At 36.9% G+C, this 16,071-nt stretch overlaps 1 protein-coding gene across 1 annotated transcript in view; it reads right to left on the bottom strand.

Moving 5' to 3' along the window:
- The window catches only part of LOC116304392 (uncharacterized), a 70,437-nt gene that overhangs the window by 50,013 nt on the left and 4,353 nt on the right, over positions 1-16,071 (bottom strand). Inside the window, exons 3-25 of the mRNA XM_089038061.1 lie at positions 15,555-15,616; positions 15,123-15,218; positions 14,415-14,492; positions 13,874-13,966; positions 13,453-13,550; positions 13,039-13,122; positions 12,814-12,929; positions 12,389-12,501; positions 11,940-12,080; positions 11,109-11,290; positions 10,727-10,868; positions 10,105-10,286; positions 9,154-9,327; positions 8,464-8,611; positions 8,123-8,304; positions 7,537-7,717; positions 6,809-6,990; positions 6,289-6,469; positions 5,856-6,037; positions 3,970-4,147; positions 3,187-3,543; positions 2,863-3,044; positions 1,096-1,291 (exon numbers count right to left, since the gene is read on the bottom strand). Coding sequence (XP_088894187.1) covers positions 1,096-1,291; positions 2,863-3,044; positions 3,187-3,543; positions 3,970-4,147; positions 5,856-6,037; positions 6,289-6,469; positions 6,809-6,990; positions 7,537-7,717; positions 8,123-8,304; positions 8,464-8,611; positions 9,154-9,327; positions 10,105-10,286; positions 10,727-10,868; positions 11,109-11,290; positions 11,940-12,080; positions 12,389-12,501; positions 12,814-12,929; positions 13,039-13,122; positions 13,453-13,550; positions 13,874-13,966; positions 14,415-14,492; positions 15,123-15,218; positions 15,555-15,616 — 3,530 coding nt within the window. The remainder of the gene's footprint in view (positions 1-1,095; positions 1,292-2,862; positions 3,045-3,186; positions 3,544-3,969; positions 4,148-5,855; positions 6,038-6,288; positions 6,470-6,808; positions 6,991-7,536; positions 7,718-8,122; positions 8,305-8,463; positions 8,612-9,153; positions 9,328-10,104; positions 10,287-10,726; positions 10,869-11,108; positions 11,291-11,939; positions 12,081-12,388; positions 12,502-12,813; positions 12,930-13,038; positions 13,123-13,452; positions 13,551-13,873; positions 13,967-14,414; positions 14,493-15,122; positions 15,219-15,554; positions 15,617-16,071) is intronic.

Consider the following 16,071-nt stretch of genomic DNA (forward strand, 5'->3'; position numbering starts at 1 on the left):
ATATGAACAATTCATGACAGTTTCTGCCTATTGTATATTGACATCCATCACAAAACTGGTGAAGAAAGCTAGGGCTGACGCAGGAAGCCCATACAAGCTCTGAGAGTTGAATGTAATTTAACGAAAAAAATAAATAAATAAATAAATAAATGAATGCTAATATTTACTCACATGAAGTAAAGAACTAGGATGACGTATAAAACAATTCATGTGAGTAAATATTAGCTTTCAATTATTTCATTATTATTATTATTTTTTTTTTGTTAAATTACATTCAACTCTCAAAGCTTGTATGGGCTTCCTGTGGGGCTGGATAACGTCTCTTATTATTCATCTTCTCTTTGCTAAACTTCTCTGTATTCAATACTGTATTCATTTTATTAAATATATAAATGTAGTACTCGAAATTAAATAAACAGAGAGAAAAACTACAATAAAACAGCAAGGAGTGAAGAATTAATTTCTAAACATTGAAGTTCTAAAAATATCTTAATACATTTTTAATCTTTAAGACATTAATTTGAACTTTTTAAAGTAAGAACAAAAGATTTCAGACAAGAAAGTTAGGAAAATTGGACAATTGATTGAGTTTAGCAATTTTTTTGCTAATCAAAGAAACATAGCATTAAGTTTAGTCATTAAACAATTCAATGAAATCTTGTGAAGCGAATCTTTTAGCAATTTGAATAAACAAAACAAAACAGGTTATTATCATATCAAATATATAATTTCATGAATAAATACTAGATACTTGTAACCAAAATCTTCGCCGAAAAGAAGAATTTAAAAAAAAAATTGGGTAACAAAAATTCAGCAGGGATATCAGAGAGAATTTATTTTAAACTGTCAGAAATATTTTTAAAAGAGCTTTAAGATACTTTAACCTTATTTATACTGTAGCTTTGTTAACGAGAGAATCCAAATCGAAAATACAAAAACATACAGCTTCATTCTCTAAAAAATATTTATATAAAAGCTGCTTATAACTATTAATATAGCAAGGTTTAATTTTTTAAAGGAAGAAGTTGAAATAAATGACTATAAAAAGCTACATAGTTTAACCAACCGTCCATAACAAGATGTCTAAAATCTTACCGCTGTTCGGTTAATTCTTTCTTCAATCTCCGAAATATTTTTTGGCACCTCTGAAGACTTCAGGTCTTTCAACTTCAACTGAAAGTCATCGAGGAATGATTGCAGTTTCGTCTTGATCTGAGACCATTTTGCAAGCTTCTCCGCTTTCATGGCTGCTTTTTCTTCTGATCGCTTTTGCTTGAGCAATTCGTCAAGCCTGTATAAATCACAACAATAGATTCTCTAAGAAACACCAATATATTCATTGAGAAAGGAATGTGACTAATAAACACATACCAATACTATTCTAAAACTATAATAGGAATGATAATTTATGGCTTGAAGAAAACAACAGAAATATTTAGCTTCTAGACATAATCTCTTAAATATGCAAGACTAATAATTAGTCAACTGGGACATTTTTCTTTTCAAACTAAAAGTAGTTCAAGAATGATTAAATAAAATAATGTATTATAAAAAGATATGTATCAATATTATTACAAAGGAAATAAAAAAAATCGTATTTTTTCAACGAAACGTCGATTCGATATCTTATTCCATTTTGACGACCCGTTTTATTCGATATTGTGATCCATTCGATTTTGAACCGTTTTATGCGATAATTTATTCCATTCGATTTTGACCCGTTTTATTCGATATTTTATTCCATTCGATTTTGACCCGTTTTATTCGATAATTGAATCTATTCGATTTTGACCCGTTTTATTCGATTATTGAATCTATTCGATTTTGACCCGTTTTATTCGATAATTGAATCTATTCGATTTTGACCAGTGTTATTCGATAATTGAATCTATTCGATTTTGACACGTTTTATTCGATTTTTGAATCTATTCGATTTTGACCCGTTTTATTTGATAATTGAATCTATTCGATTTTGACCAGTGTTATTCAATAATTGAATCTATTCGATTTTGACCCTTGTTATTCGATAATTGAATCTATTCGATTTTGACCCGTTTTATTCGATAATTGAATCTATTCGATTTTGACCCGTTTTATTCGATAATTGAATCTATTCGATTTTGACCCGTTTTATTCGATAATTGAATCTATTCGATTTTGACCCGTTTTATTCGATAATTGAATCTATTCGATTTTGACCCGTTTTATTCGATAATTGAATCTATTCGATTTTGACCCGTTTTATTCGATAATTGAATCTATTCGATTTTGACCCGTTTTATTCGATATTTTGATCCATTCGATTTTGAACCGTTTTATTCGATATTTTGATCCATTCGATTTTGACCCGTTTTATTCGATAATTGAATCTTTTCGATTTTGACCCGTTTTATTCGATAATTGAATCCATTCGATTTTGACCCGTTTTATTCGATAATTGAGTCCATTCGATTTTGACCCGTGTTATTCGATAATTGAATCTATTCGATTTTGACCCGTTTTGGACGCGGTACTCTAACGGACACGCTACGGCCATCACAACAGTGTCTTTCAGTCAAAAAAATCTCTCTATTTAGTATGATTTTTGTACATGTTTTTGTTGTTTATTTCCCCTCTCACTTCCTCCTCCCTTACACGTGTCATTCCCTTGAGAATAAGATTCTTTGTTTGAGCTCTATCCATATTCATGTGTGTTCATGTGCAAATGAGGGCAAAGCGTAAACAAAGAAATGATACTCTAGGGAATGACATGTGGTCTGAAATGGGAAAACATTACGTCAGAGCCGAAGAGATCTATTAAGTAACTCTTTGAATAACTACAACAAGAAAAGAGGACGATTACAAGACATTTGCAACACATACCGTGTCTTTTGGTTCTCGATGTGACTCTGTAAAGATCTCAACTTGTTACTTATCACTTCGGCATCAGCCTGTACTTCATCTTTATCATCTTTACTCAGCAAATCATCAGCAAGGGGTAAGTTGGCTTGCTTTAGACTTGATTGAACTTCCTCAAAAATCGAGGGCAAGTCTTCTTGGCATTTCTGCACGAGTAAACCATAATACAGTGCACAGTTGTTAATAAATATTAATAGTAATAAATAATAAATACTAAGCAATGTTCCTGCACGAGTAACCAGTATTAAAATCTTACCCACCCCTTCTCCTGTTGAATTCCAGATTTACCTTAATTATCTCATTCTGTTTGGCGATGTCACGTGATACATCAGGATCAGTGTTAACTGTATCGAGCTTTGATCGACATCTGTCAATCAAATCAGTAGTATTTTGCTTTGTTTCCCGCCATTTTTCCAGCTCGTCCTTTTTAGCTGTTTCTTGTTCCTGGAGGTAGACAACTAGCCATTCATGTTGATCGCTTGAATCCTCTTTCAGCTTGTCGTATCGTATCTGTATATCATCCACATCATCCTCAATCTCTCTTCTCTCTTCTTCAGATAACGGACATTCATTCTTTAACTGCTGTGCGAAGTCCAGTGCAGAATTAACATCTGGTTCCAGCTTCTTTACTCGTTTGTTACATTCCTACAAATACGATAGAATACCGCTATAGTTACGCTTTTAATGAATATGGTCGCTTTTGAGGGCGGATCATAAAAGGCTGGGAGGTGCATGGTCGATTGAAGGCAGGTCTTAATTTATGAGAGGCGATAAATTTAGAGAAATAGTCAGTCAAGGCATGTGGTCGGTTAACGAAGGTGGTCGATTAAGGAAGGTCTTTCTTACGATCAATTAAGAGAAATGGTCATGCAACCAAAGCAAATGACCCTTTGAAGACGATGGTCCATTAAGGCAGGTTGTTAGTTGAAGGAAGGCGATCGATATAACGTTGTAGTCGGCTTAGAGAGGAAGAGTCAGTAGTCTGATTAGGAAAAGGTCATGTAATACAGGAAGTTACCATAATCAGCACTCTAGCCATTTTAGTCGTCATGACAACTAGCCCAAACATACCTCGGATAGCATAAGGCTCTCTTCTACAGTTTGCAAGTTTTTTGAAGAGCTACTGGACTGGATCTTTTCTACAGTGTTCTGCACGTCATCTAGCCTGTTATTGATCTCTTGTTTCCATTCTCTCCACTTCAGAAGGTCATGTTGTTTTTTCTCTTGGTTCTCCAACAATTCCTCAACTCTGATAGACACACACATAAAAAAATAAAAAAAACACAAGAAATAAGTTATGTGTCTTTATATAACTTTCCACTACACTGATACTGAGCTTACCAGGACGAGTTATTTTCCTGTCATAAAACTATTTTACCAGAGCTAAAACCAGTAAAGTTATACGAGCAAATTATCTCAACACCTTAAAGAATGCACTGCTTTGAGCTGTGGCTGAGCTGATTGTGGACTAACTTTAGATCTTCTACTGCTGAGATCCAAAGAATGAGAATGGCCCATCCTCTAGTTTACAGTAAGTCAAGATACAACATCGCTGATCATAACACAAATCCAGAACTTAAGTAAAACGATATACCAATACTCTAGACAGTACGCTGCACTCATAGACACAACTGGTAATACCTGAAATGTTTGGAATTGTAGATCTTGAGGTTAAGGTCATAGAAGATAGAAGTTTAGGGATTGATATCTTTAATCTTGCATACCAAAACGTTCAAAACCTTTTAAAGTGCTACTATGACGAAAATCGCTCAAACTTGGATTCAGCTGAAACTTCCTAAGAATACTCTTTAAAGGTCCAACAATCACCGTATGAAGTGTTTTCTCGATATTCAGGACGAAAGTATGATATTTTTACGATTATTTTTTGGAGTCTGTGACGTCATACACTCAACATCAAACAATGCTACATATATTTCTTTGTATATAAATCCTTAATTTATTTTATTCCTATGAAGCCCAAAGAGTGGCTAATGTGCTTATTTCACATTACTTGTGACTATGATTTATATTTTGGGGTGTTTGGGTAGTTCTTTCTCTGCTTTACTACTGATATTTTGATCATAAACTACAAAGAAATGTTTGGAGCGATGTTCGATGTTGAGTGTATGACGTCACAGACTCCAAAAATTAATCGTAAAAATATCATACTTTCGTCCTGAATATCGAGAGAACACTTCATACAGTGATTATTGGACCTTTAAAGAGTATTCTTAGGAAGTTTCAGCTGAATCCATTGAGCGATTTTCGTCATAGCAGCACTTTAAGAGTTTCTGTAGCAATTTAATTTGAAGGTGCGTGTGACGTTTAGTCAGGGCTACGTAAACTTATGACAGAGATAACGATTGTAGTGTTGAAATTATTTGGTACATGTACGCATTAACCAGATGAGAATAAAGAACATTCCTTAAGTAAAGTAATTGAAAAAAGAAGTTAAAAGTAAAAGTAAGAATCGCCAAGAAAAAGAAACAAAGCAAGAAAAACAAATAAACAAACAAATAAAAAGAACAAAGAACGGAGCCAAGAAAAGCAAAACAACACAACAAAACAAAACAAAACAAAACAAAACAAAACAAAACAAAACAAAACAAAACAAAACAAAAAACAAACAAAAAGAAACAAAAACAAAAACAAAAAAAAGGAAATAGAAAAAAAGAAATAAGAAAAAACAAAACAAGACAACCAGGAAAGGAAAGAAAAAAAGATTCATTATTTCGAATTTCATTGATTCTGAGTGTTTCTCCGTGTTTGCGGCCGTGTTTCTGGGCCTGATCCCTAGTGGTTAGCGGAAAACCTGATGCTAAAGGTCTCTAATCAGTGCCGTACCGTGATCATGGCGGTAAAGTGTCTAATTGTTTCAAAAGATGTTTCCGTGCCGTGCCGTGTCGTTTCACTATCATTCTAAATTTACTCTAACTTATATTTAGTCTTGTACTCACTCGTTCTTCATTTCTGTGCTCTCTCTTCTTAGGTCTTCGTACTGTTCGTCTAGGTCCTTCATATCTCTAATCACCAGGTCCTTCTCTTTCTCCTCTAGTTTCCCGCCTTTAAGCAGCTGATTACTTTGATCCACGAAACGGTCCACTTCCGGGTCAAGTGACGTCACTTCCTGGTAGCACACCTGATGATAATAGAAAATGCGGAGTGAAAAGGTTAAATAAATGTCGAGGGAAAGAAAGGAAGATAAAAGGAAAGGAAAAAGGAACTGAAGGATGGGAATGGATGGTTAAAAGGAAAAAAGAACGATGGGAAATGAAGACAAGAGATGGGATGAGGGAAGGACAGAAAGAGAAAGGGTAGAAATGAAAAAAGGGGAAAATGGAAAGAGAGGGAAAAGATAAGAGAGCATAGTAAAGTAAGCGAGATTATCACCTCAATTTTCTTTGCGCGGAGCGTCAGCTGAACGGGTTCTGAAGGAGAACCATTCTTCTTCAAACCCTTTAACACGATGTAGTATTTTGATATCTGGGATCTTAAATCATCTCTCTTTGACCTCCATTCCGTCAATTGTTCTTCTGTCTTGGAATCTTCCTCTTTCATTGCGCTGTCGATCCTAATGATAACCAAGCTATTAGCATATTATTAATATTAATAAAGCCTTAATATTAATCCTTATAACTTTTTAATGATCGAATAGGATTGATCAAACAAAATCAAAATACTGATAGTACAGCTATTATTAGCATATCATTAATAATATTAAAATTTTATTATTAATGCTAATTATTTTTCAATATTCTTATATATCAATTAAAAAATCTAAATAATGGGAGTCGTTCTTAAGTCGTTCGATTTTTCATATTTTTTTCATCTTTTTTTACCTTAAAAAAACCTAACTGAAATTTTTTTTTTTACTTTTTCTTTCTTTCTTTCTTTTTTCTCCTCCACCTACCACATTTTCAGTTCTGTACTGTCATCTTTAACAGTCCTATACTGGTCCTCGATTTCATGTATATCACTGGTAACCAGTCTCCTCTCATTCTCATCCAGTCGATGAATTTGTAATAAAATATGTCCGGTGTCAATCACATCATCCACTTCCGGTTCGAGTGACGTCACTTGCTGGTGGCAAGCCTAGTTTTGGATATCAAGACGATTGTTTATTTCAAACCAGAATAAAAGATAACACAAGATTTTAAACTATCCTGTGAAGTTTGGGCTTCCTATGGTTTGGAAAATGGCACATGCGCAATGCTTAGTAAGTTTTGGTTTTTCTATGACTTTGGATAACAGCGCATGCGCAATGCTTTGTGAGCTTTGGTTTCCCTGTGATTCTGAAAAAGCGCATGCGCAATGCTCAATCTAGTTTAGTGCCCTTTGATTTCGAAAAACAGCAAATGACACCTGGTTGCTAATGCGCAGTATTAAGAATGGTTCGGTCTCCCTGTGGTTTAGGAAAAACGCATGCGCAATGCTCAGTGAGGTTTGGTTTCCCTGTGATTTTGAAATAATGCGCAATGCTCAATCATGTATAGTGCCCCTGTAATTTTGAAAAACGGCGCATGACACCTGGTTCGCCATGCGCACTGTTTAGAATTCACAGTTCGGTCTCCCTGTGGTTTAATAAAAGCGCATGCGCAATGCTCAGTTCTCTCAAGACTTGCGAACGTCCATATTCACCTCTATCTTCTCGGCGTGCAGCTTGAGTTCAACCCGATCCAGCGGGACCTCTTTTGCCTTAAGGTTTCGTAGTACTATAAAGCAACTGGAAATTTTGGGCTTCAGTTCGTCCCTCGTTACTTTCCAGTTCTGTAGCATTTTTCTTTTACTGGACCCTTCGTCTTTTATCTGCTCGTCCATCCTTAAATCCCATTAAAACATGGTTAATGTCAATTAAGTCACAAAGAAAGAAAGTGCGCCAAATAGACCAAAATTAAGGATAACGTTAACCTTTAATGCTTGTATATTGCAATGTTTTTCTACAAATAAAATCTGGTTGGTTAGCATAAATCTTTTTAAATTTTTACTTTTTTTGCGTGAGATCCTTTTTTACTTCTTGTTTCTTTTTTGCTTTACAGACATTTCATTTGTTTTCCTAGCTTTTGTTGCATTTACTTGCCTCGTCTTTTCATCGCTGCGTTTATAGTTTTTGATTATTGTTCAAGAAAGACCAAGTAAAAGTACATGGGCTTAAGAAACATCCATAAAACCATTTATACAAACATACCAAGTTATCTGTATCTATTTAGGTATGTGTTCCACTTACTCGCTCTTCTTTTCGTCTACAGCTCTCAATAGATCATCATAGTCTCCCACAAGATCCTCCAGGTCTCGCTCTACTTCAGCTTTGTAGTCCTTTTCCATGTTTTCGTCTCTCAGGATGTTCTGGCCGTGATCCACTGTGTCTACAACCATTGGGTCAACTTTTCGTATCTTCTGGTTGCACTCCTATAATCAATATCAATTGTGTCATAGCTCATAGATGAGTGAAAGAATATACAAAATAGCGTTTAAAGAAACACCAAGCATGTGCAGAAAATAATACATACGTGATCACGTGATCATCCACGATAGTAGTCATGTGTTTATCACGTGACCTTTACTTACCTGGTATTGATCGTAAAATAACTGTACGTCGTGTTCACGTTTCATTTTCTTGACGATGATTTCACACTCGTTGATGGCTCCTCGTGTTTCATTGTGTTTTCTCTTCCACGTCTGCATCTTCTTCTTCTGCTCCGCCTCATTTCGCGGACTGAAATGAAAGAAAAAAAAAAATTCACACCACGAATGAGCGCAACCCACAACGCAATGCGCAACGCACTGTGTATGATAGAACAGTTTTCGTATGACTGTGAAAAGCTCAGTGCCTTAAGCGTGACGTTCCGTGGCCCTGATACTTTCAAGAATTTTAATTGGCTGATATTTTTTCACGCGCAATATGATTGGTCTAAAAGTGCCGTGATCTTGGCGTGACCGTGTCCGCGCCGTGTTTATGCCGTGTTCCGGGTATTTGATTGGATGAAGAGTAAATTCTCGTGCAATGTGATTGGTCTGGCGTATCCCTTGCTGTGTCACGACCGTGTTCGTGCCGTGAACTTATCACAGTCATACGAAAACTGCACTATATCATGTGTTCCCGCAAAGGTTCATAAAATTTCAAAGTGGTTGCATTGCTGAAGTTGTGCACTCTTTACTTTACCATTGGTATTTGTGAATATTTTGACGTTGAAATGAGGCTAAGCCCAAGTAAATGAGTCTGTAATCAAGAAACAGTCTACTTTGTTATTCTTTTACCTGACAGCTGGGCTCTTAACATTAATATTCAATCTTCTAACTTGTACTTGGTATGTCATGGGTTCTGCAGGGGCTCCATCCATGGTTATTGGGGGCGCGGACTCTACGTTGTTCACGTCTTGGACTAAGGTCACTGCTTCCTCTGATGGCCATGATTCCAATGACCTCTGTAGCCTGCGCATCATAAATAAATACATGTTGTACTACGAATATGAAGGAGAGAGGGAGAATAGTGCTCTTCTTGTTTCTCATTTCACTATTCTCATTTTCCTTTGACGAAATGCAATTTTACTATCCATTGAAAGGTCCAAATATATTGAAACTTTAATCCATGAAAGTAAGGTAGGACTGATTATTTTCCGACTTAAAGTCAGAAGCGTGGTCATAAAAAACTAATAAGAGCCAAGCTCATGCGCACTAACGATTCCTCTTGCCCTTTCTAAATTTCTATATTTTTAGGAAATTTTTTTATCTTTTTCTATTGATTGAATAATTGAGGACCATACTTCCAGACATCGAGTGCTGAACCGTCGTATGGCAGCGCGAAGCATTTACGGCTACGCCGGAGATTTCGGCCCCGACACCGCTATCCCTGGATTTACAGACTGATCAGGAAGCTCGACCGAAGCCTAAGGGAGAGGTTAGTCGGCCCCTAGTCCGTAGATGATTAACCCCTTGCTATGACCAGCATACCCGACTTGTCGCATGTTGCGCTGACAGTTTAGCATCCAAGATCAGTACCTTCCATGTGGGATGTGTTTCGAAAAAATAGCTACCCTTTATAAATTGTTAAAAATCGTTGATGACACATGCTTTGAAAATAGAATAAAAAACTGGATGCATCAAATACGCAAATGCTGACCTTACCTCCCAATTGACTACGTTTCATCCACTTGCAATTGCGCATGCGCATTTACTGTTTAAAAGTTATGAATGCGCATGCGTACTTACTGTATTTGTTTTCCTAACACTTCTTCTTTCAGCTGGTGCCACTGTCTCTCAAGTTTGATTGTTTCCTCTTCTAGACTTCTTTTGACATCACCGTCGATCGTCTCGTCGCCGCAAAGTTCCTTCGCTTGATTCAGCTCACGGTCAAACTCGGGCTGTTTCGTTTCAATCTCTGATATTAAGTTCTGGAGAAAAAATATAGATGATATGGTGCGATAAATCATGTACGTATTAAGTTTTACAGCAAAGGAGGGATGGGGTGGTGGGGAGGAACGTTTCTTATTGTGAGGGAGTAAGCCAGTAAAGGAGTTTTTGAACCATAATAAATTTTGATTTTCTTCTGAAGTTCTCTTTCATTGCATTTGTTCTTTCGTTTAACAATATTTTCATTTTTTATCACAGGATATGAGTATGATAAATGTAAAAAAAAAACCAGCTTTGTCATTTCAGATCACTTGGCATAAGATTATTTGTTTGGCTTGTATCCATCCATATTCATGTGTCTTTTCATACGTCAATGTTAAACAAAGAAATGATACTCAACAGAAGTACACGTGGTCTGAAATGGAGAAACTTTACGCAAAAGCTAAGAAAGTTTATTACTATAGTAAAAATTAATTCCTACCTCTATTTCTGCGAAGTCTTTCGTTATGTCTTCTAGTTTACTAGATTCTCCTTTTCTACTGATATGATATTTACTTTCTCGTATCCAGATGAAGTAAAACTGTATTTCTTGTTCTTTTTGTGACACTAAAGCAGTTTGGCAACTGAAAATATAACAAACATTTTTGCTTTAAGAGAAACAACAGCTTCGACTGTTAAACAACCCTGTCATGCAAGGGGTCACGCAGCATATTTATCAATCATTACCTCTTCCTTCATAACGAGCGCGCCACGCATAAAGATTTTAGGCTAATTTGCCGAGACCTTGGAAATCAGTTTATGAGCTCCCACAATTCTATGCGTGACACGTTCGTCACTGATGTGTCACACAATCTTTTCATTACCGTTTACTGTAGCGTGACACAAGCATCACCAGCTTCTCCCATCGAACCTCCAAAGTTTCGATTTGCGTTTTGATTTCCTGCTGCTCCATTTTACTGATCTTTCCATCCTCGATAAGCCGCTGACCTTTGAGGGTGACGTCATTAACGTCGCTCACGTGACTGGTTGTGTCCCTGGTGAGATCCTTAGTAAGCGAAGGAAAGCATTAGTACATACACACCGCTGCTGCATAGTGAACCTATATCGTGCAGAATGGATATCAGGTTTTCCGGTGGGGGAGAGGGGGCTTCACTTTCCACTAGCCTGAATATATAATACCTCCCTCCCTCTCTCCCTCCCTTCCTCCCTCCCTCCCTCTCACCCTTCCTCCCTTCCTCCCTCCCTCTCACCCTCCCTCCCTCCCTCCCTCTCACCCTCCCTCCCTCCCTCCCTCTCACCCTCCCTCCCTTCCTACCTCTCTCTCACCCTCCCTCCCTTCCTACCTCTCTCTCACCCTCCCTCCCTTCCTCCCTCCCTCTCACCCTCCCTCTCACCCTCCCTCTTTTCCTCCCCTGCATGTCCACTGCTTGCTGACGACAAATAAAGCTGATTGGCCAAGTTTATATGTGACGTCATCATATTTTCGACCAATCAGCGACAACTATTTTCCTACGATAACTGTCAGTGCAATCATGGTAGAATGCTTCATTTGTGCGTGTGTTTCTGTAAATTTTATTTTGATCGAATTTTAAGAATCAAAAACTTCGTTCACTGATTGCTCTGGTATCTATATGACGTCATTAATTATTTAAGCTTGGCCAATCAGCGTAAGGCATTTTCTTACGTCATTTTACCTGTGCAATCTTATGCTCCTCTAGAGGATTTTCCAGCTTGTTTTCGTTGTCAATTTTCGACATGACAATCGTCTCTACTTGTGTTATGTACAAGATGATTTCAGAGTACGAGGCCTTGTACGCGTCTACTTCCATCTTAAGCTAAAAAACATAATAATATCATTAAGAAGTATTAAGTATTAATAATATCAAACATGAATGGAATGATGCGAGTACTGTCCGTGCAACAGTAATTGATATCGTCGAATAGATATCAAATTAAATGAATAGAAAATATGAAGATATTGCTAAAGTTATTAGAATATTATTAATATTAAATTGATATTAATATAATTCTGACATAAAACTAATTTATTTAAAAACCACACAATTCTAACTAAAAATAGCACGAGTTTTGACAGGGATAACATTAGGATATTATTGTGACTGATAAAACTTTTTTTCCATACCTGTATTTTCTTGTTTTTCCTGTCTCTGGTTGGTGTGTAGTTCTTTAACCCGTCGTACATACTCGTCAGGTACATCATGATCAGCTTCTTGTCAGGTTGAGGGACATCAATGTCTATCAGTAAACAAATGGATACGAATAAGGCAGGACAGAGAGACAGACACAGATGGATAGATGGATAGATGGGATGGATGGATAGGATGGATGGATGGATGGATGGATGGATGGATGGATGGATGGGTGGGTGGGTGGGTGGATCGATGGATCGATGGATGGATGGATGGATGAATGGGTGGGTGGGTGGATGGGTAAATGGATGGATGGGTGGATGGGTAAATGGATGGATGGGTGGGTGGGTGGGTGAATGGATGGATGGACGGACGGACGGAAGATATAACATGGGTACATACGCGAGGACATACATACCACTCGGGTCTAGCAGCTGTGGAACACTGAATTCATTCTGGGCAACATCAAACGCATGCTGAAGGTTTGTTTTGTTATCATTCTCCAGCAGATCGTCGAACTCGAATAACTCAGGTCTGAAGACAACCAACCAAACAGAAATGTCAATGAACAGCGAATAAATAATGAAAAGATGCATGCATAGGTCGTGTATTTATGATGATAATTGAAGTAAAGTTCTCTTACTTGTGAGAATGAATGATGGCATTGAAGGCTAAGCCGTTACGCCAGCCAATAGTGAAGTCTTTCAACTTGATTACATCTTCATACCTTGGAAATGAAGAAGAGAGAGAAACAAATGAGAAAGGAAAGAGAAAGGAAAGTAGAAGAAAAGAGAAAAAGAAAGTAGGACAAAGAAAAAAGACGACGAAGGGTGGGAAAATTAAAAAATAAAACGTAAAAAGTCTAAAGAGAAGAAAAAAGAAAAAGAAAACGAAAGAAAAAAAAATTAAAAATTAAAAATTAAAATAAATAAATAAAATAAATAAAAAGAATAAAATAAAATATAAAGAAAAAAAAAAAAAAAAAAAAAAAAAAAAAAAAAAAAAAAAAGAAGAGAAAAATAAATAAACGAATAAATATAAGTGGAACGGTATTTACCCATCCAAAACATCTTGACACCAGCCTAACAGCTCCTTCTCCACATGAAAGTCTTTCACTTTGACATCAGATTTTGTTTCTTGAAATGGCCCTTGTACCTGTGAAATTCGCGACGAATATTGGAAAACATTCTACATTAAATATCTTATTGACGTGTTTAACACAGACAAGCAGGGGCATGTAACGAGTAGCTTTCGCAAAGGCACTTGGTATTGTTATGGGAGACGTTACTGCGATATGAACACATTTCAACAAATTGTTTTAACAAGTTTTCAGCATTTTCGTCTTTCTTTCCTCCTCCCTAGTCCCATCTCTTCCCTCCTTTTCCGCAGCTCCCCTCCCCCCGAGACCACAGGAAGTCCTAGCTAAGTTTTTGTTAATGTTTAGAATATAGTATGGCAACGGTACAGTTGATTGATACCTGGAATCTTAGGATGATGCTCCATACAAGACCAAGTATTGCTCTGGATATACCATCTGCAATGTCGTAGTTACTGATGCCCACTATCTTCACCTGTTGAAATAACACAATCACGATCACTCAATACTGTCATCACTATCTACATCAATCATAAGCACCACTACTGTCACCTCAATACTGTCATCACTATCTACATCAATCATAAGCACCACTACTGTCACCTCAATACTGTCATCACTATCTACATCAATCATAAGCACACTACTGTCACCTCAATACTGTCATCACTATCTACATCAATCATAAGCACCACTACTGTCACCACCATCATCATCGTCATCGCTATCATCATCATCGTCATCACCATCATCATCATCGTCATCACCATTATCATCATTTTCAACACCACCATCATCATCATCATCGCAAACATCCCCACCATCTACATCAGCATCTTTACAAGCATTATATAAGTATCATAATCATAATTGTCATCATCATCATCAAATACTATCTAATACTTATACATTTTTTAACTCACCCCATTTTGCTCAAGAAATTTTAGTGCTGTCGACAGGTTTGTTAGTTTATGAAACCTCATCTTGCCTTTTTCACGTGGCTGGAAAAAACGATAAAAATTTATCGAGCGAAAGAATGTTTTCTTAAAGTAACACTGAATATGCATATTGAATTTCTATCGAATAGAAGGTGGCCGAAGGTATGATCGGTCGAGAGGCGATCACGTGATTAGCAGTTGAATACGCAGTATTGAGAATAATGGTTTTAAAATGTCCAGGAGTTAGTCGCTGAAATAAAAATATGTCTGGGAAAGTTGGGGGAATAATTTTGGTTTGACAATCTCGCCAGCTTTTCCCCGTGATTTTCCCATCTGTGACGTGAAGAAACTAGACTTGCTGTAGCGTGACGTGTTCGCGTCGTTCGTGATTTTGCGAGATTAGCGCACATTACATTTCCTTGGTAACGTGTCAGCCTCTTCTAAAGAACTTGTAGGCAGTAGACTAATACACGAGAAATAACAGAGTATGAAGGCAGCTAAGAGCAACGCGTAGCCATATTAGCACAACATATATAACTATGTGTGGCGCCCACCCACCCACCCTGTTTGAGCCGGGTTGATATTGACCCTGGCACATCCTTAGCACCTCGTGCTGGATTCGTTTCCGGTCGGGGTGCGCATCTATATCTCATTAATGACAATGAATAAGGCAGAATAATATACAATTCTTACCAGTTGTGTAGAGAACAGTGTCTCCATTAAGGTTAACAGCACGTGACCATCTCGTAAGTCTTCTATGAGGTCCTTTACTTCGATGGGAGGAGTCGCCTGCGATTAAATATAGACACAGATAAGTCGTATGCGACTTGTATCATTGTCGAACCTATCTTTTGATACACTCATTCTCTGCCGTATATAGGGAGACTAGTCGTATGCGACTTGTTGTATGATCGTCGAGCCTATCTTTTAATGTACTCACTCTAAATCGTATATAGGGAGACTAGTCTTATACGACTTGTCGTGTCATCGTCGAGACTATCTTTATTTTGACACTCAGTCGTATGTAGGGAAACTAGTCGTATACGACTTATAGTTTTGTATGATTGATCTCAGCCAATATGTACTATTTACAGTTTAATAGATATCTAAATTATTTTAGCATACCTTTTGTAGCTTCGCATTCAACCATTTTCTAAACGCCTTCTTATGTATCGCCTCCCTTTCGTCTGCAATAAAATAAAATTTACACAAAACGATGTCAAAAGGTGTCTTTATTTATTGAGCATTTAATTTCCCTAATATTATTTACAAGGCAGGTGTTTTTTTTCGCGTCTTTCATGGCGCCAGCGACGAGATGGAAAGCTTCAAAGGTTAAAAAAAAAACTGGTTTCAGACAATGCCGGGGGTCAAAGATGTTTTTATTTTTGATTAGTCGGAACGTCACTGCAAAATAGCTGTCCAATGTTAGAGAAGGAAGAAAGAACTGTCAAAGTACTGTACCATTAAAATGAGACTAGACAATAAAACTATTAAAAAACAAAATATGTCAAGAAAACCGATATCTATAGCAAGCCAATTTGAATAAAAATAAAATAAAAACGAAAAAAAGAAAACTATTAGGTATTGTATGAATGAAAACATCGTTGCCATAGCAATTCATACCGAAGTCTCAGAACTGAAT

The sequence above is a fragment of the Actinia tenebrosa genome, unplaced genomic scaffold, assembly GCF_029948245.1.
Source record: "Actinia tenebrosa isolate PJP-AT-01 unplaced genomic scaffold, QUT_ActTen_1.0 PGA_scaffold5__44_contigs__length_20552954, whole genome shotgun sequence".
NCBI classification, from domain to species: domain Eukaryota; kingdom Metazoa; phylum Cnidaria; class Anthozoa; order Actiniaria; family Actiniidae; genus Actinia; species Actinia tenebrosa.